The following is a 20,893-nucleotide window of genomic DNA, read 5'->3' on the forward strand; positions in this document are numbered from 1 at the left end:
TGCTTGGTTATGCTTTATTATTTTTGAGGAGCTGTCGTTTTGCTTTTTTTTTTTTTTGGGGGGGTGGGGGTGGAAACCTTTTGGTATGCCTTGAAAAATACAGCTCCTCTGAAAAAAAGAAAAAAGGAAGGAAGAAAGAAGAAAAATAAGGAGAGAAAGAGAAAAAAGATGATGAAGCAGAAAAACTAAAAAAAAAAAAAAAAACTCAAAAAAACCCACACACAAAAAAGAAAAAAAGCAAAAGAGAAAAAGAGACAGGAAAAGAGAAAAAAAGAAAAACAAAAAAAAAGAGGAAAGAAAAAAGAGGAAAGAGGAAAAAAGAGGAAAGAAAAAAGAGGAAAGAGGAAAAAAGAAAAAAGAGGAAAAAAGAAAAAAAGAGGAAAGAAAAACGAGGAAAGAAAAACGAGGAAAGAGGAAAAAAGAAAAAGAGGAAAGAGGAAAAAAGAAAAAGGGGAAAAATGGAAAGAAAAAAGAAGGAAAAGGGAAAAAAGGAGAAGAGAAGAGAAGAGAAGAGAAGAGAAGAGAAGAGAAGAGAAGAGAAGAGAAGAGAAGAGAAGAGAAGAGAAGAGAAGAGAAGAGAAGAGAAGAGCGCTCAGCCCCCCCGCAGTCCCCCGGTGGTTCCAGACGCCGAGCCGGAGCAGCGGGGGGAAGCCGCGTCCCGCCGAGCCGAGCGGCGCTGGGCCGGCGGACCCCCTCACGGGCGCCGAGTCCCGGCGGGGTCCCGGGTGGCGGGCGGCGGCGGGGGGGGGATGGTTCAGTCCGCCTCTCCGCACCTGCGGGCCGCCCCAGGTGCGCGGCAGCGGCCCCGCGCGGATCCGCGGCGGCGCGGAGCGGTGCGCGCTGCTGCTGCTGCCGCCGCCACCGCCGCAGCGGTGACGGGAGGGAGAGGGGAGCTGCCGGGAGCGGGGCCCGAGGGGGGACGGACGGAGTGCGAAAGAAGGCAGAGGGAGAGGGAGGGAGGGAGGAAAGGAGGGAGGGAGGGAGGAAAGGAGGGAGGGAGGGAGGCGGGGGGAAGGAGGGAAGGAGGGAGGGAATCGCGATCCGGCGCAGCTTCCCCACTCACTCTCTCCGCGGCTGCAACTCTTCAACTCTGCCCGTTCTTTGCCTGGACATGTCTTAAGAAAGTTGGATTTCTCCCTTTCGTCTTCTTTTATTTTTTTTTCTCCTTTTCTTCTTTTTTTTCCTTTTTCCTTTTTTTTCCCCTTTTTTTTTCTTTTTTTTCCCCTTTTTTTTTCTTTTTTTTTTTTTTTATTATTTTTCGTCTCCCCCTCTATTTTTCCTTCCCACCCTCGTTCCAGTGGGAAGCGGCGGATGGGTGGGAGCCGACATGCCGCGCTGTGGCGATGGGGACGGGCTCCGCGCTCGCTGCGCGCCGGAGCCGCGCTGAGCGCCGGGGCCGCGGCGGAGGTCGAGCTCTAGAGGTGCGCGGCCACCGGGGCATCCCTGGGTTCTTCTGGAAAGGAGGAAAAGCAACCGGGGGAACGGAGATGAACTGAGCTGGAAGCGGACTTTGGGAGAAGAGCGCCGAGTCCAGCTGGTCTGGTGAGTTCTTTGTTTAATGAGTTTATTATCAGCGGGGTGCTTAAAGAGGTGATTCCCGTGGGATTTTTGGTGCCTTAGTGGAAATACTCAGGTTTTCGCTTCAGCCCGTAGTTTATAACTGTGTAGTATATGTATGTTTCTGTATATATCAATACATACCCATGCACATCGACTTTATCCGAAGCTATGCCTACCTGGGGCTGAGGGCACCCCCGGCTCCATGGAGAGACGCGGTTTCCCGACCCCTACTCTCCCCACCTCCGCAGCCGGAGCCGGGCTCGGCGCCGCGGACTACCGGCTCTGCCCCGCTCCGCTGGCCCAGCCTGGTCGCCGCCGTGCCCGCCGCGCTCGCCCGTCCGCTGTGGCGCGGCGCCCCCTGCCCGCCCGCCGCCGAACTGCGGCCCCGCCGCTACCGGGGCCGGTGCCCGGACTAGAGCCGGGGGGAGTGATGAACCCGAAAGCCGTCGCTTTCTGCAGGGGTCGGACTTCTGATCTGCAGCACCGGGCTTCGGTTACAGAAGCCCCCCCTCCTCCCCCGGCTTTACGTATTTATGTGGCTAATAAAAGACGTGGCGGGGCTAATGTGCCCCCGCCGGCTTCTCCCGCCCGTAGCCCGGCTTCGCCGTGAGCCCGCTGGGCCGGGCTTCCCCCGGCAAAACATTTGATCGTGATTAGGAGCGATGACTTATTAATGAGGCGGGGAACCCTCCCAGGGCTCTTTCGGAGTATTTAATCTTTAACGCTGGGCTGGCTGACACGGCATCCATCCCTCCAGCGCGACTCCGGCGGGGCGCCTCCCGAGGTAGCCCCTACCTTTACCGAGGTAGCCCGTACACCCCTCCCCCGCTTCTCCCCGGCCCCCGCTGCTTTCCCCGGCACCGTGCCCTGGCTCCGCTCCTTAAAACAGCGGCCGGGAGCCGCGGTAGCCTCCAGTCGGTTTTGGCTTCTGCTGAGGAAGGGACCTCCCTCCGGCACGGCCGTTAAGCGCCGGCTCGCCCAGCTCCACCGAGCCCGGGAGGCGCCAGTGGCGAGCGCGGGGCTCGCCCCGTGTCCCCGCCGCTGCTCGGACGGCAGAGCCCCGCCATCCGCGGACCGCCCGTTCCCCCGCGGTCTGACGGCCTCCCTCGCCATCCCCCGTAAGATATTCCCCGCTTTGGGAAGTTTCCGAGCAGACTCTCGGAGGGAGGACGTCGCCCTCCCGCCACCGACATCCCCCCCGGCCGGGCTGGAGCGTGGCGAGCGCTGCGGCGGTCGGACCCGACCCCGCTCCCAGCGAGCCCTGGGCCACCGGGGAGGAACAGCTTGTGCCGCAGGGAGGCGGGTCGGGGCGCGGAGGCCGCCGCTCCCTCTACCGCGCCCGCGGAGCGCCGCAGAAACGAGTTCCGGAGGGGCGGCCGTCCAGCGCCGCGGAGGAATACGGCTGGGGGGTGGGGGGGGAGGAGTGGGGGTTGCGCGGCGGCCCTGAGGGGGCGGAGGGGCAGCGGCGAGGCGCGGTGGCGGCCCGTGAGGAGAAGGGGGAGCGGCGCGGCGGGCGGCGAGCGGGGCTGGCCCCGGCCCCGCCGGCAGCGAGAGGTGAGGTAGCGGGGCGGCGAGTTGGGAGAAGTTTCGGTGTCGGTGGGGGCGCCCCCGGCTCCCCGCTTTGGGAAGTTGGGGCGCTGAGGAGAGGCCGCCTCGTGTTGCTGGGGCCGGTGGGAAGGGGCTGCGGAGCGGAGCCGGACCCCTCCGCCGCGGGCCGGGGTGGCCGCCGGCTGCGGCGGGCCCTGGTTCTTCCCCTCCGACCCCTTCCCCGGCTCCCCTGAGAGGCGGCCGGAGCTCAGCCGGCAGGTTGCTCCCAAGTTCCGTCCGGGAGAAAAGGGGGTGGCGGTGATATTTCGCCCCGGAGGCAAGGTGTCTTCGTGGGATGGGCCGCGGCAAACTTAATTCCCCGGGAAGCCGGCAGGGGCGATTGGCGGCCGGCAAAGTACCTCGGGGTGACTTTCTTCCTTTGTTCGCCGCGTCCCTCCTTGCGTTCCCGTCCGGATTCCTCCGAAAAGAGCCGGGAAGGACGCGGGTCTCCGGGAGAGCCCGGCCGAGCGCATCAGCCCGGCTGCTGCGGCTTTTTTCCTTCCTTCTTTACGGCAGTGGAAACAAACCAAAGCTTTGTTCGGAAGGTGCGCTTTTTAATCTCTTGGTGTCAGTAAGTGACGGTGTGCCTTACCGCTGATACTACTCCCCCCCCCCCTCCCCATCCCTCCATAAACTTTTTTTTTGCAAACGCATTAACAAATTAAAACCTTCTAACAGCAGGTTTTCCTACGGTTTAAAACTACTTGCCTGCAAGTTGTTCCTAGGCAGCTGCATGGGAAATATTACCTGTATTCTTTTCCCATCTCTGCTGTCTTCCTGTAAAAGAAAAGAATGCTGTGCAATAGATGTGTATTTCCTATTGACTTGTATAACTATGTGGAAATATTCAGCTATTTAGTGAGTAAAATACCTTATTTTAACGCTGAAAGCTATTTCATTTTTAAGTTTTTTTTTGTTGTTGTTGTTCTCTGGGAAATCCTAAAAATCTCACTTTTAGGAGACTGGAAGGTGAACTTTAGTAGTCGTCCCAGTATTAGGATAGTGTCCTGTTTTTTATAACTTAGCATGTGAAAGAACTTTATGTGGCTAAGTTACCAGTGCAAGTAAGCAAACTAAAGTCCCTTTAAACCCTTAAAGTTTTACATCTTTTATTTTAACTTTTTTTTAAGTTTAAAACTGAGTTCAAGCTCAGTAAAACTATTTTTGTCATTACAAACTTTAAGGTGCCATGTTAAATTTCAATCAAACTCTTTCATTCAGAGAGATTGGAGGTCTGCTTTTCCTTGCACAACTGGTGAGTTTACTATTAGATACACTATAGTAAGTACCTGCCCTACAGATAAATAGTGAAAATTCTCTGTGTGAAACTTTGTTTCACTCTGGCTGTTTCAATTTTTAGCATGCGGTTTGAATAAAGCTGCTGCATTTTCCTTTCAACAGCAAAGATCTTGAAAGCATAAATCAAAATTATCTCATGGGATTAACTCATAATGTGGAGAATACAAGCATCAAATTTACTGGACTTTAGTCACAAGTTTAAACTGTTATGTTAATCTCTGCAACGATGTACATTTTTTGAATAATTTACCAGCTTTACTAAAGTAACGTTACCATATGCTTTCATCGTGTGTTAATTTTCTGAATACCAAAACAGACGGGCACCCTCCCTCCCAGAAGAGCAAAAGACGCTGTTAAGCTTTTTGATTGGAAAGTGAAGGATGTTGAAAGAGCTAAAGCTGATTTTATTTTTTTTTTCCAGACTACATAAATAATTACTTTTAAGCAATTGAAAGAGTAGGTGTAACAACAGTTAGTACAGCCCACAAAGCCACAAGATCTGTCGTAGACTTCTACAATAGGAACCCTGTCGTGACTGTTTAGTTACTGCTGTAATAACTTTTCACAGTGCATTTTTGTCAATGGCATCAGTTAATGTGTGCTGATCAAAACTGACCTTTAAAGTATAGGTGATGTTTTGATTGGTGGGGACATAACTTTGCGAATCAAAGAAGCTGGTGCACATATGGAGGGAAACCCCCGCTACATTTGCTAAAAGTTAGTGAAAGATTTCAGTAGACAATCATTGTAGAAACAGCACTAAAGAACCTCTTTTAGTCCCCAAAATGCTCTTTGATGTGTCCCTAGAGCAGTGTAACAGGCCATCCTCACAGACTCTCCTTCTGCTGATGTAAATGTGTAGATTAGTCTTACAGTAGGTCCTTCTGGACTTAACTGGTAGATCTTGCATGTAGAAAAGGGATAGCAATGGGACTAAGACTCATCATGACTCAGGCTGTGTGGCCTGATTTAGATTCTTTTTCCACCTGTGACTTTGATTACTGTGGGAGTAAATCTCTCAATGTGTGGTGACCATTGGTACATTATTTAGAAGATAAGCTTGGTTTGCCTGGTTTTTCTGTGTGGTTTTTTTTTTGTTTGTTTGGGTTTTTTTTTGTTGGCTTCCTTGGTGTTGAGATTGCCATTTATTAAATTCTGTATTTTCATGCTTAAAACTTTCAAGTCTCAAACTATAAACTTTGAAGTCTGTATAATGTAAACATACTGCCAAGAGAAAAAGTCTTTTATATGACTGCTATCTTATCCAGATCATCTTCATTTGTAAGTTATCACTTTGAGATCTGCTAGCCCCAAAGTTTTGCTTGTTGTTATACCTTTATCGTGAAGATAGTTCATATTTCTAAGTTGTGTTAGTATTTTTTCCCATATACAAATTATGTTAACAGTGTTGATGCATTAATAATTTTGTTAACATTGTAACTAAGTACTAAAACTGACTTATGTATCTCGGTGCTGAGTATGCATATAAATAAAAATGACCTGGATGTGCTTATAAATAAAAATTATCCAAATAATAATTTCCAAATAGGAAATCAAAGTTTGTTTGAAAGTAGCTTTTCAGAATAAATACGGTGCGTGCTTCTTATAAACCAAGGGCTATGATGTTTTGTTAAGCAAACGGTTGCCTTATGTGTTGAAAATGGATGCAGAAAATCCTAAACTGGTCATATTCCAAAAATAATAAAAAATTTAGGAGTTCAAAGCGTAGCCTTTGGCTAAAATGTTTCTGAAATTCAGTCATTCTGGCTCACTGTAATGAGCCATCCGAGTTTATATCTAACACATTATCACTTCATCTTAACACTTTAATACTTTCCCTTAGTAGTTAACTGTCTTTACAACTGGCATTGTTTAATACCTTAGATATTTATCAAGATTATATTCTGTTGATTTTTTGGATAATCCTGGATCAACATTTTTTAGTTTCCAGTAGCTCTGTAAATTATGACAAGATGGAAAAAGTGTCACGTAACAGAAATTACTAACTTGTTTTTATCTGAGGTGGTTAACTGTTCAGCTGAGAGATGTTCCTAAGCTCTAGGTGCTGACTCAGCAAGCCTTAGAAGTTGCTGCTAAGAAATGGATTCTTTTACTGATAGTTGTGTCATCATGTGTAACAGACTGCCTGTTGCCAGTTCTGAGCAGTATTCACCAGAAGTTATTACAGAAAAGCAGCAAAAAGTGCTTAAGGTATTATGGCACAGAAAAATATTTATGGTAATAGTAAAACACACGTATGTGACTTTGAATTTTAATGAGGAGTTTGGATAGCTTAATGCAGTCTAATGCATCAGTGTGGTGCGCGTTGGGTCTAATGCGCCTGAGATGTGAGGAGCAAATGATAAAAGATACAGGCAGGTACAGTGTTTTACCTAATAAATATACCACTTCAGACAGCTTGTTGCCAAACGTAAGCGTGGACAGTGAGTTACAAGATGCCATAGCATCAGAGGTCAAGCTGGGTTTTGGGCTTCAGCATGAATTTAAAAAAAGAAAAATAAAATCCTAGTGTAACTGAGGAAGAAGAGAGGGGAAGATCTGACCAGATCAGCATAGGAACTGATCATCAAGCAGTTTTTGACAGTAGACTGCTTCCAAAATTCCAGCAAGATGGAATAAAAGAACCCGTTTCTGTTGATTGCTTAAAAATGATGTATCAATTCCTAAACATGTTTTTTAGGACAGTCTAATGGTGTCTTAATTTGCTCAGAGTTTTGGATGTATTGATATCAGTTATTTATTTCAGGGTTTTGGTTGTTTTGTTTGGGTTTTTTTTGTTGTTCTTTTGGGGGAGGGATTAAATTGTTTACTTGGCAGTATGTTAGGGGGATGAAGCCCTGGAGACCCAAGTGTCTGCTTATTCCCAGGAGAAATCACAGCTTGGGAAAAAGAGTAGATAGGGGAGGAATAATATTGTTAACTCACTGAAATGGTGGCTGTTCCAACCACTCATTTGCCCTCCCAACTTTTCCTTCATCCAGCTTTAAGACCTTGTTAGTAGTGGTTCCAGCTAGTGACTTACTTTTAAAAGCTCGTACACTTCTTATTGTTTGCTCAGTCACTTTTTATTGTTTGCTATGGTTATAGCTTTAATCATGTAACTTAATTGCTAGATTTGGAAGACAGACATGCTCTTTTTTTTTTTTCCCTTCCAAAAGGGTGCTAGCTAAGTTTGCATTATTCCCCTCTAATATTTCTTATAGTTTTTATGAACCTGAGTCTGAAATTCTCGTCTCAAAATCATTGACTTACTAATGGCTGTGGCTGAATTACCTTCTTCTGAGGTTTTGGAGTGAACTGTTGACACAAGTAGATTACTTTGCTCTAATGCTTTCTAGTGGGCAGAGGCAGTCCATGGAATTTCAGCCAATGCGATCTTTCATGTACCTACCTGAGCTGGTAGGAATTAGGGGAGAAATAGCTGTAGGACAAAATGTGAGTGGAGGAAGGAGGCAAGATAATGGGATACTTTTTGAGCTGAGACGAACAGAACTAGTGTGAGGATAGGCACTGAGGAGTAGGGGCTGACAGCCAAAGACAGAGTAGGGGCAAACCAGGGCTAAAATGTGGGAGAGAAGGTCAGGAAGAATGAAAGAAGAGTACAGTGCGGAATTGCTGTGATTAGGAGTTAGTATGAGTTGTATAACAAACTGGCCAGGGAAGAAGATGCTAAAGGAGAGGTAAGGGGAAAATATTTAGGATAAATAGGGAAAGGTGAAGGAAAAGAGTGTGTACTACTTAATCAAAGCAGTCAAGTCAAAGCTAGATTGCTTTCTGCTAGCTGGAAAGAAATTTTTCCCCCAGGGTTTTGTTGAAAGCTTGGGCTTGTTGAGGAAGCATTCTGAAGCTTTGATTTGTTATCCTGTGAGACTTTGGGAAGTAAAGACTGTTGATGTAAACCCAGAATAAGAGGGTAGTCCCAAAGGTCTTGTTCCTGAGGTTTCTGTCTTTCGTCCTACAGCAGTCTTGCCTGGATTTGGGTCTTGGAAATGATACACTGACTTTTTCAAAAGGGGAAGCCAGTGAGGGTGTATCTCTGTGTCTGTCTTGCTGTTCCAGGCTCTTTCCCTGTCATGTCTGGAGTGTGTTTGAGAAACATGTCTTAATTGTTCCTCCAGTTATTTTGGTAGATTTGTGTTCTTGTAGCTCTCAGTACTAATTTGTTTCAGATCTGTTTCGAGAGTAGACTAAAGGAATGTGTCTTACTCTTTATTGGTTTTACAACTTAGTGATGCTTGATAAAAAAGTTTTTTATGGTATGTGCTGCTGTCCACTGCTCTTATAAGGGTACTCGAAGCTGGAGAGAATACAATACATACATAATTCTCTGTAATTTTTGTAATTCTTGGAACAGGTGCTCATAGGATACTTTGAAGAATGTATGGTAATTTCAAGCCAACTCTTGCAGTTTGTTTCCACGTCATTGAACATCAGCCATTTTATAATCTAAGTAAAATGAGGGAGAAGAATTTTCTATCAAAAGGCAATGTCACATATGAAGTAGAGGACTGTAGTGAATGTTCACTACTCCAGAGTAGTTCAGATCTAGTTTGCTTACTTACAGCAAACAGCACTGGCATATTTCCTCTAACCTGCTGCTTCATGGATTTGTTCATTTGAAGTTAACTCTCTGTGTTCCCCTTGTGTCATGGTAGTAATTCCTAGACTTTCGGTCTTGCTAATTCTTGGCATTTTTTAGGAGTTTTAATTTATCTGCATTTCTATTACTGTAAATCATGTTGACATTTTCTGTAAAGTTATTTGAATAATATTTGAACAGTCATAAGTCGTAACACATCTCTCTCTTGTTTCAGGGTTTCTTTGTAATTGCTGCCATGGGAAGATACTTGACTATGCTGTTGCTGCTGATGCTGCTGGTGCAGCATTTTGGAAACTGTGAAGGAAATCAAAGGCCACATCATGCTACACCAATGCAATTTACACAAGCACAGTATAATGCCACTGTGTATGAGAATTCCGCAGCCAAGACTTATGTTGGGCATCCAGTGAAAATGGGCATTTACATTACAAATCCATTATGGGACCTAAGATACAAAATTATTTCTGGTGACAATGAGAACTTGTTCAAAGCTGAAGAATATGTTCTTGGAAACTTTTGCTTTTTGAGAATACGGACCAAGGGAGGAAACACAGCTATCCTTAACAGAGAGGTAAAAGACCATTATATGCTGACTGTTAAAGCAGTTGAAAAAAATACAAATGCTGAAACGCGCACGAAGGTCAGGATACAGGTACTGGATACAAATGACTTGCGGCCTTTGTTTTCTCCAACATCCTACAGCGTTTCTTTGCCTGAAAACACAGCAATAAGGACGAGCATCGCAAAAGTCAGTGCAACAGATGCAGATATAGGAACAAATGGAGAGTTCTACTATAGCTTTAAAGAAAGAACGGATGTGTTTGCTATACATCCAACTAGTGGCGTGGTAGTTCTAACTGGTAGACTTGACTACTCGGACACTAAGCGTTATGAGATGGAAATTCTTGCAGTGGACCGTGGGCTGAAGCTGTATGGTAGCAGTGGTATAAGCAGTATGGCAAAACTAACTGTTCACGTAGAGCAAGCAAACGAATACGCCCCCGTTATTACGGCTGTTACGTTGACTCCATCAGAATCGGACAAAGATCCAACTTACGCAGTTGTAACTGTAGAGGACAATGATCAGGGTTCAAATGGGGAAATAGCATCATTAAATATTGTTGCAGGTGATCCGCTTCAACAGTTCAAAACAGTGAGGTCTGTTCCAGGGGGTAAAGAATATAGAATAAAAGCCATTGGTCACATCGACTGGGAGAGCCACCCTTTCGGATACAACCTTACACTTCAAGCTAAAGATAAAGGAAATCCCCCACAGTTTTCTTCTGTAAAAGTTGTTCATGTGACATCACCACAATTTAAGTCTGGTCCTGTCAGATTTGAGAAAGAGATATATAGAGCTGAAATAAGTGAATTTGCCCCTCCAAACACACCTGTGATAATGGTGAAAGCTCTGCCTAGTTACCCACATTTAAAATACATATTTAAAAATGCACCAGGCAAAGTAAAATTCAATTTAAATGCTCACACTGGTCTTATTACCACTTTAGAACCCATAAAAGCACAATATGCATCCCATTTTGAACTTGAAGTTGTGACAAGTGACAGAAGAGCTTCTGCAAAAGTATTAATTAAGGTACTAGGCATGAACAGCAATCCTCCCGAATTTACTCAGACATCCTACAAAGCCTCCTTCGATGAGAACGTGCCAATAGGTACGAGTGTTATGAGAGTAAGTGCAAAAGACCCTGACGAAGGGGAGAATGGTTACGTGACCTATAGCATTGCAAACCTAAATCCTTTGCCATTTGTGATTAACCATTTCAGTGGGATTATTAGTACCTCAGAAGACTTGGATTATGAATTGATGCCAAGGGTTTATAATTTAAGGATTCGAGCTTCTGATTGGGGTATACCATATCGTCGAGAAGTTGAAGTTCCTGTTACTATTCTTTTAAATAACCTCAATGACAATATACCTCTGTTTGAGAAAATAAATTGTGAGGGAACAATCCCCAGGGATCTTGGTGTTGGAGAACAAATAACAACTGTATCTGCTATTGATGCTGATGAGCTGCAGTTGGTGAGATACCAGATTGAATCTGGAAATGAACTGGATTTATTTAGTCTAAATCCAAATTCTGGAGTACTTTCACTCAAACAGTCACTAATAGACGGCCTAGGTGCTAAAATGTCTTTTCACAGTTTGAAAATTACAGCTACGGATGGAGAAAACTTTGCAAAACCATTGTATATCAACATAACTGTAGCTACTAGTCGCAAACCGGTCAACTTGGAATGTGAAGAAACTGGTGTTGCCAAAATGCTCGCAGAGAAACTCTTACAAGCAAATAAATTGCACAGTCGTGGAGAAGTTGAGGATGTTTTCTTTGACACTCACTCTGTGAATCTGCATGCACCTCAATTCAGAAGTACTCTCCCCAGCGGCATTGAGATAAGAGAAGACCAACCTGTGGGCTCCAGCATACTACTTATGAATGCTACTGATCTCGATACTGGCTTCAATGGAAAGCTTGTGTATGTTATCTCCGGAGGTAATGAAGACAGTAGTTTCATTGTTGATATGGAAAGAGGAATGCTGAAAATTTTATCTCCCCTTGACCGAGAAGTAAAAGATAAATATACTCTAAATATTACTGTCTATGATCTTGGAATACCACAGAAGTCTGCCTGGCACCTTTTAGATATAAAAATTTTGGATGCTAATGACAACCCACCAGAGTTCCTGCAAGACAGCTATTTTGTTGAAGTGAGTGAAAACAAAGAGCCAAACAGTGAAATAATTCAAATTGAAGCTACTGATAAAGATTTGGGGCCTAATGGAGAAGTGAAATATTCTCTTCTTACAGATACGGACAAGTTTACCATTAATGCTGTGACAGGAATTGTGAAAGTTGTAGGCATTCTGGATCGTGAAGAACAGCATGTCTATTTCTTGAAAATAGAGGCTAGGGACCAAGCTACCGAAGAACCCCAATTATTTTCAACAGTTATTTTGAAAGTGTCTGTAGAAGATGTTAATGACAACCCTCCTAAGTTTATTCCTTCAAATTATCATGTGAAAATTCGAGAAGATCTTCCCGAGGGAACTATTATTACATGGCTAGAAGCCTACGATCCTGATTTAGGCCAGTCAAGTCAAGTGCGTTACAGTCTTTTGGACAGTGGAGATGGCACCTTTGATGTTGACAAACTAAGTGGAGCGATACGTATTGTACAAAGACTGGATTATGAAAAGAAACAACTTTATAACTTGACTGTGCGGGCCAAGGACAAAGGAAAACCCATTTCACTATCCTCTACATGTTACGTTGAGGTTGAAATAGTTGATGTGAATGAAAACTTGCACCCTCCACGGTTCTCTATATTTGCAGATAAAGGCTTTATAAAAGAAGATGCCCCTGTTGGCTCCTCAGTAATGACAGTATCTGCTTATGATGAAGACGCAGGACGAGATGGGGAGGTTAGATATTCCATCAGAGATGGATCTGGTATAGGAGTTTTTCGAATAGATGAAGAAAAAGGTAAGGTGGCATTCTGCTATTTTTATATTCTAAATACATTTTTTTGCCAGCAAAAAGATAAGAGAAGCTGCTGTGTCACAGTTGACGTAGATGTTCTTGTTAGGACAAAAGTCGTCACCAATAATGTGTATAGTTCTATCTACCACTTTAATTAAATTATACGTATACATTTGATAAGTAATTTTTCTCTGTCGTCCTCATTTCTATCCAGCCTACCTAAAGCCATTCTTAGATCTTAAAGTCTCTGCCATCTGGCAAAAATAAGAATACTATTGATATAAAATTAAGGTATGCCTCATTTGAACACTGTTGTGTTGTGGACAGCGGGTCTGTGAAGCTAAGGCAGAAAACTGCTCTCTGCAGGGATTTTCATGCTTTTTAACCTTAAGTAATGTCTCTGTTGTTCGTTTACTGGAGGTGTGCATGGGTGTGATATTGCCATACGTGCTAGTTTTGGTAGTTACCTTTTAGAGTTGTTATAGGTGCCCATCTATAAGTTAGTAAGCAATACCTTCTCATGGAAAGGCTTCTGTCAAAGAAAGCATAGATGTAGCCTTTAAAAAAACACTTGTATAAATGAAGCAGACTGAACTGTTGACTTCTTTCATTAATAATGCATAAATTGACAAGCAACTGTAAGCTTTATTCTAGTGTCATGTATTCAGAAGAAACAAAATTATGGTTTCAATAAAATTCTAGTGCTGACTTCTCACATTTTGGTTGGACACCTGTGTAGCTGTCCATTCATTTATGTCTCTGACCAAAATAGAGCATTGATATTGTTCTACTATCTAAGTGCCTTAAAGTAAATTGAGGAGGAATCTTGTGCAAAATTCAGCTACAAGTTATGTGTAGGCAAATTGTGACATATGTGGTTGATGTCTTACAGGAAAAAAACCTTGTAACGGTGAATAAAAAATGGCAATCATACCTGATTCATCCAGTAGCCATTCTGTGTGTTTTATATGTTTCCCACAATTGTGAACGTGGGTAATACAGACTCACAAAATCACTTTACTCTTCAAGGTTTAGGTGAACAAACTGTTACTGGCAATATTTTTTCTTCTGTGAGAGTCAGTTACTAATTTATGTAGTTTGTGGCTAAAGAACCAACTCCAGAGCTTGAAATGTATCATCGATTCTCTTAGCTTTGCTTTTAACGAAGCACATAGTTAAGATCTTAACAGATTTTCTGAAAATGGACAAATGAATACTTTTCAAGACAGTAGTTTCACTTCTAGGTTTTTGGTATGTGTGCATACTATTCAGTATGCCTTTCTTTTGACATAAGTATCTTCAAGCTTACCGTGTGTTCTACTATCTTAGAATTACAAATATCTAGTTGTCCTACAGAATGAGTCTGAGTTTGCCAATTTATTGTCCAAGTGATAGATAACAGTAATGAGAATGAAAGAGTGAAGAAATATTTTTATTTTACACCAATGTGAACATGTGTACCTATTTGTATGTATGTGGACAGGTACGTGTATTTCTGTCACAAGAGTACTGTGGCAGAATTAGTTGTCTGCATGCGTTGCCTCTTTACTCTTCTGGCACAAAGCTAGTTTGCTTTACTGAAGAATTGATGTGAGTTTAAGTAAGTTCCTTTTAATCTGTGGGGTTTACAAAGCTGACTGAACTTGGGACAAAACCAGCTTCTATTTAATAGTCTTGTCCAGGACAGTGGCTCTGTATTTTCAAGGCGGGGGAGAGACGTTGCCTATATTCATATCTGGTATCTAGTGTTTGCAGTTCTTCAGGGATGAAAGTAGAGGGATTTGGGGAAGGGGTGAAGAGGGGTTGCTTGTTTTTAGTCTCAATGAACAAATTCCCCGTAATACACTGGCACAGGGAAGAATGTGTGTATCTGTGTTTGGTGGGTGTGTTTTTCCTTCAAATGTTGGTATAAAGGAACTGAGGAAAGAATGCGGACTATCTGCAAGCTTGACAATGTAGCTTAAATCTTGTCTTGACATTTTTTATTATCTTTTATATTTGCTAAGAAGCCATCAGCGTTGTTACAGAAGACACTCTTTATACTGCAGTGTCTGAATATTTGTCATGTTTTTCAAAATGGACTGGCCTTGATACAGGGAGCAGCCTGATAATTAGCCTAGAAAGCACACTAAAGAATTTGTGAAAGAGGAGATCTGGCAAGCAACTCGGTAACTCTTTCAGCTTCCTAAAGGACTCCTGACTTTACCCTTGAGCTACATGTCTCTTCCCGCTGTCTTGGAAAGCATCATACTATACTTTCTGTTCCAAGATGGGTAAACTGGATTTAGGAGGTTGTTTGGAGTCAACGCTTAACTGTTTGGTGGCTAAGAGGAATTCTTTTGTGCCTTGCTTCTTAGGAATCAAAGACAACAATCACATTTGCAGAAAGACTAGATGATTGATGATGATGGAAGGATCAAATAGCTAGTTCCATGTGTGGAATATTTGCTGGCTTTCAGGTTCTCATTTCCATGTTAATAGGCTTTTTAATTTTACATTTCAAAAGATAGGAAATTGTATTAATGTTTGATATTTGTACCTGTAATTCTGGAATTTTCACAAGAGAGTTTAATATAACTTTGCCACTAACTTCTGAGCACTTTTTTCTGAGACTTACCTTTATTTTAGGTTCAGCTGGTTTTCATAGGTTCTGTTTTCTGCAGTCCTGTCCAAACCCTTAGAAATAAATTTCTTAACAGGGAGCCCTAATGGGCCCATATGCCGAAACTCAGGAGTTGCTTTGATTACTTTGTTGCCTAATTGCTCTGAAGACACAGAAGAAAAGTACATTAGGGGAGAATTCACTAATATTTTTTAGCTTTCATGTAAGCACTTTTACCCTGAAAAGGCAGTAGTGCTCAGGAAAGGAGAGCAAGATTACCGAAGTCTATAAAATTGGAATAGTTTCTGTACCACCTACCTCATATCACTTTTTGGTTTTTGCAATGCAAGAAATAGGGCACACTGTTAACAGGTAACCAACCTAAAAGGAAGTGTTTTTCACATTAAGTGTAATAAAGTAATGAAACTCATTTCCCCAGTAAGTTATAGATATTGAAAGTATGACTAAAGAAAATAAATGGTACTAATAAGGTTATTTTGAGGTTTTGGCCTCATGCTATCTCCAGCTCATAAATTGTTAACTGGAAGCCAAGTGGGTAAGGGAAAGAGATCAGAGATCATCACTCAATATATAATGATTCAGAACTACAACAGTACCTTGTGACCGTTACTGCACAGAGATAAAATTAAAATGACATAATAAATGGAGACTATGGGTGTATTACAACAGTATAAGGGGCAAAAATGTTAAAACAAGATTTCTGTGCAGTCAATTTATACAACAAACCAATTTGTTTATCCTTTAGGTATGTGTGTTCAGAAGTTGGAATTTAAGATAGCTTTTTATGTGTGAGCTAGTCTGAAGTCTGCAAATTGAGATGATCATCTGGCTCTATAAATTGACTACTAAAGCAGCTGTAAAGTATTTTCCCAAAGAATTTGATAAGGAGTTGAGCAGATTGGGATGTTTTAATAATAGAAAGCATTGTGTTGATACAGATCCCAGTGTGCCACAAAAAAACCCACACGCACCATCTAAATCCCATTAGCACTGAGCAATAAAAGTGAGATAAATCATGTCAATACCATGCTGCTACTGCCATTTAGAAAAGCTCTAAGGAATGATAGAAGCAATTGCTGGAGGAGAACCTAAAGCCGAAGCTAGGTTGGGACCAAGGCAACCTAGTTCCCATCCCAGCAGGCAAGCAGGGAAAAGGAGAATGTCTTCCTGTTTACTTCTTGGTCGTCAAATATAAGAATACAGTATTTCCATTAAGTATTTGCACTCCTCAAAGGTGAAACGAAAGATGGAAGCTCTAGTATGTAAAAACAGAAAGGACTCCCGGTACTTCTTCCAGCTGCATAGGTGAACAAGGCCATTCAGTGTTGCCCACTGGGCTGGATGTGACTGTCATGGGAGCACCAGCACATGGTAACCAAGTTTCCCCACCGATTTTCAGTTGTAAAAATGAGAGCTGTTACTAGTTTTGCTCAGTATGTGGCCTTCTCCAAATATTTTTTTGCCAAGCAGACTGCTCCTTTCCTTGAGATACCAGGGCTTCTAGTTTATTACGGAGAGTTGTGTTTTATCTTGTTTCTAGGTTGTCTTCTTTTGGTTTTGGTTTTCTTTCTAGTGCTCAAAATTTAGATAGCTGAGGGAGCCAGCAGATTTTGGGACTGTAGATGCCCTGAGTCATTCAGCCTAAGAAAGGTCTCATTGCGATGTTTATAGAAGATGGGAGCCCATCCTGGAAGCTGATGTTCAGAAACGAAGAAAGTTTCGAGTCATGAATTCCCTGGTGTCTGGTTGTGTCTAACCAGTTGTGTACTAGAGCGCTTGGATTTGTGACCCCTGTACACCCACATGCAGGGTGTTTCATGTAGGCCCTACGCAGTAAGGCTTCCCCTGATGTCAGTTTGTTCGAAGTATTTTAATAAAACATGTTGAATTTTACAAGCACACTGTTAACAAACTTCCCAGCTAGTTCAACGTGCAAGGCTACCAGCAGGCGTTTTCTAAACTTCTGCAATTGAGGATACTTCCCAGTACATAACCTAGTTCCAGAATGGTGTTGAGGGTGATGTGGCAGCCTGAACTTTGTGCATGATAACATTATTACTCATGTTTAATCCAGTAATATAGTTATTAGTTACCAGGAATCTTACTGTTCTTTCAAGTAACCTGAGTTTAAGTTACTAGACCATGAGTGTTACAAAGTAACAGTAATTCAGTTCTAACAATAACAACAAAGTTTAAGGTGATTAAACTAATTTGCTGACTTAAAAAGATGTATGACTGCGCTTTATTAGAACAAAGTTCTGTCTAGCCTGAGATGCTGTCTCTAATAGTGTAAGGAAGAATAAGAGCAGGGCAGACGCATGATACTGCCTTCCAATGCTTTCCCAGTCTCTGGTTATTATCTATTTGGGGAGTTTTTGAGTCAGATCTGGTTTGTAACCTTTAGTGGATTTATCTTTCTTGTGTAGTCTTCCCTTGGAACCATGTAATTTTGAAGTGCAGCCTTGCTACCATGATAAGGAAAGATGAAAACATGATTTGTTTTGGTAAAGAATGTTAAAGGAACAAGTGAAAAAAAAAATGTTAACGGGGGCATGTGGAAGAAAATTAATTTTATTGTACTTTCCCTGTGTGCATAAAATGCCATCAATAAAGCTTAATGGCTATGAGATACTATTTTTAATATTACTAGAACCATTTCCAGCTGGGAAGACAGTAATTCATTAAGGAAAAAGAATAGGATTTTAACTACCTGAAGCAAAGTACTGAATTATACTCTTAAAAGGTTCAGAGCATTGCTAACACATAATAAGCATGTTAACATTTCTTTGTAGTGTTCTCATAATTGCATTAATTAAAATGCAGGATATGATTTACATTTATACATAAGGGGTAGCTTTAGGTTCTGTTTCTTCAGTGATCTTTGGCTTTTGAGCTTCTCAAATCATTCCACTACTCACTGTTGTTGAGTTTTAATATGAAGATAGGCGTTAGCAAAGATTAAATACTATGATCATTGGTGGAGCAGAACACTTAAGTGCCTATTGGATAGCTATTAAACCGGCAGCGCTGTCTTGAAGCCAACTGGCCTGCATCTATCCTAACAACTCCTGTACCTTTAGGCAGGGTGTCTGTTGGGAATTCTGTCTGCTGCTTTTCCACACCTGACTGTGCCCCAGTGCTCTTTGGAAGAGTAGTAGCTGGCACAGGCCAAAAGCACTTTAGCAATGTAGAGAATCGAGTTCCAGTGCCTAGGAACATTTTCTGTCTGTCGTACTGGTACAGCCATAAACCACTTGAAGGTAGGGGAGGCATTTTTAATCAAAACTGAGACTAGTATGATTTGGTTTTAAGTTAATTGTAGTTAAGCATCCTTACAAATATGGGACTTTCTTCACACTCTTTCAGTTGCACCTTCCATATACTTTAGATTTTTACCCCTTTTATGTAAGTCCATGTAAACACCAGGATATACACCATATAAACAAATAAACCAAAAAATTCCTAATACTTTCCATTTTTCTACTGTACACGTTCCAAACATGCTGCTGTCAAAGCCATATGGTGACTGGGCGCTGTGTTTATTCTGAATCTTTGCAGATCTGTCAGATAGGTTATAGGTCCCTGGAAACTGTTAACAGAAAAAAATGTTGAGCAAATCTTTTTGTAAGAAAGCTGTTAAACATTAAAATAAAAATTGTCATCAATTAGGTGATGTTGATAGTCAGGAAAGAATATTCCTGGTGGGTTTGATGTGATAGGCTGTGAGGAGGAGATGCTCTAAGATTTAGTCAAAGCTTGTTTACAGAAGTTGTGACAGTGACATTTCCTGCTTAGCTTCTGTCCAGAGATACAGTCTCATTGGCACATAGGTTTTGACACTAAAATTCCTTATGTGAGTTAAAAATGAGGAGTAAAGGGGAAGAAGACCCCGCTCCTGTGATGATCTTCTCATAATATTTTCTCCTTGCAAAGTTCAGTAGCTCTTCACACTACTACTACTTTTGAAGAGAGAGCTGGATTAGGAGGTGCTCTATTTCTGTAGAATACTAAGCAGTTGCAGCTCTTTGCACAGTAAATTTTTACCCTAGCTAGTTGGGTACAGACATGAGCAAAGCTCAGAGCACAGACTAATCTCCCAGGTATCTAACTAGCTTTTCAGACAAGCTTTTTTCACCTTACACTGGATTCTGTACTGCCACGTTACATTGTACTGAAGTTATTCATTTGCCCATGTAGCTATAGCAGCTAATTTTCTTCAGAGGCTGAGGTATAAATGTGCTAGGGTACCAATTTCTAAGGTTATTCTGATATGATTTGTAAAATAAAATTAAAAAAACAAAGCAAAACAAAACCCAGCAAACCCAAGCCCCAAATCAAAGCCAACCAAAACAAAAATCCCCTTGTAGAATGTTTACTAAGTTCTATAAACTCCAAGTTAGAGTTAAGTTCTTAAGCCGGTGAATGTTAATTTGGAAGGTTAATCTTTTAAATAAGGGGCTGCATCAGCACTTCAGTTAGCAGTTGAGAGGGCTAAAACCTGATTCTAATATGTGTGCTGGAGATTTCAATAAAATTCTAGTCAGCAGAGAGGAGTTTTTTCTTAATCAAAGGACTTTGGCAGTTTATTCCTGGATTCTGGAATTGCTCGGTCACTTGCCACACTGACATCTGGAACAGAATTCCAGGTCAGAACCTGGAACTCAAGCACAAACTGTTAAACTCATTATTTCTTTGGAAAATAATACAAGGGCAAACATCTGTTTGTTTGAATAGTATATAATTTGAATAGTATATAATTAAAGCTCTTAAAGGAATTCAAGTAACACTTTCTGAGTATGAGGCTTTTTTTTTGTGCGTATCAGGGTAAAAGTGTATGTTGGTTGGTTTTTGTGGTAATTTTTTGGAAATGTTGGGAACATGTCTGTTCAAGAAATATTAGTTTGTCTCTGCTAAATAATAATAATAAAAAATACATCTGTTCTTATTCTGGAAACAGGAAGTAGTTTAGGCCAGAGATGCAGAAATAGTCATTCCCTTAGCTTTCTCTGTGAAGAGAGTTTAGTAAAAATAACACAATATTATTTAAAAAAAAAAAAAAAAGGGGGGGGGCTGGGGTAAGTGAAGATAAATTTGGTGGTTAGCTGCTCTGGAAAGGTATTTTAATGCTGATATATATTCAGTGTTTTTTCTGGTGACCTGTTTATTCTGTGCTGTGCCTGGGCATTCCCTTCTTCTGTAATGAGTTGAGGAAGACGAGCAGCATGAGAACAACCTGAATGGATGTGACTGGGAGACAAGATCTACCCAGTTCAACTCTCCCACCAGCAGTCTTGTGAATCCTTTGCAGAAGAGACCTTATCACACTTCTCCAGAGCCCACCAGAAGAAAGGTTTTGTTGTGACAATAAATAATGAAGCCACTTACAGTACCACGCCCACCCAAACACAATAACCTGTTTTTTAAAGCATTTATCCCACCTATTGATGACTTTTCTTCCCTACCAGAATTTTCAGTGATAGTCAAGCATGCAATACATGGAGCAGAGCTGAAATCCTAGCTTGGTCTGCAAGACGAGGGACAGAATTGTATCTGTGTGGGACACAAATTGAGGAGGCATATTTATGGTTGTTGATTACAGATATTTTAAAAACTTGTTATGTGGACTATTTTTAAAATGGGGTATTGTCTTATTTTCTGCTTTGTAGTTAATGATAGCCTGTGAGTTTGAGTATGTTTGGTATG

At 42.0% G+C, this 20,893-nt stretch overlaps 1 protein-coding gene across 7 annotated transcripts in view; it reads left to right on the top strand.

Moving 5' to 3' along the window:
* The first annotated feature begins 1,259 nt into the window (after positions 1-1,259).
* Positions 1,260-20,893, top strand: part of FAT1 (FAT atypical cadherin 1) — a 112,322-nt gene continuing 92,688 nt past the window's right edge. For 5 of the 7 annotated variants that reach the window (XR_012587122.1, XM_074588220.1, XM_074588223.1 and 2 more), the window contains exons 1-2: positions 1,260-1,542; positions 9,282-12,570. Coding sequence is in view for 6 of the 7 variants with exons in the window: in XM_074588220.1 (XP_074444321.1) it covers positions 9,303-12,570 (3,268 nt within the window). In the remaining variant the exon portion in view is untranslated. Of the gene's footprint in view, positions 1,543-2,283; positions 2,366-3,025; positions 3,115-9,281; positions 12,571-20,893 lie in introns of those variants that run through there. The other 2 variants (XM_074588222.1, XM_074588221.1) reach the window with 2 other exon arrangements.

Source organism: Larus michahellis, chromosome 5, assembly GCF_964199755.1.
Source record: "Larus michahellis chromosome 5, bLarMic1.1, whole genome shotgun sequence".
Classification (NCBI taxonomy): domain Eukaryota; kingdom Metazoa; phylum Chordata; class Aves; order Charadriiformes; family Laridae; genus Larus; species Larus michahellis.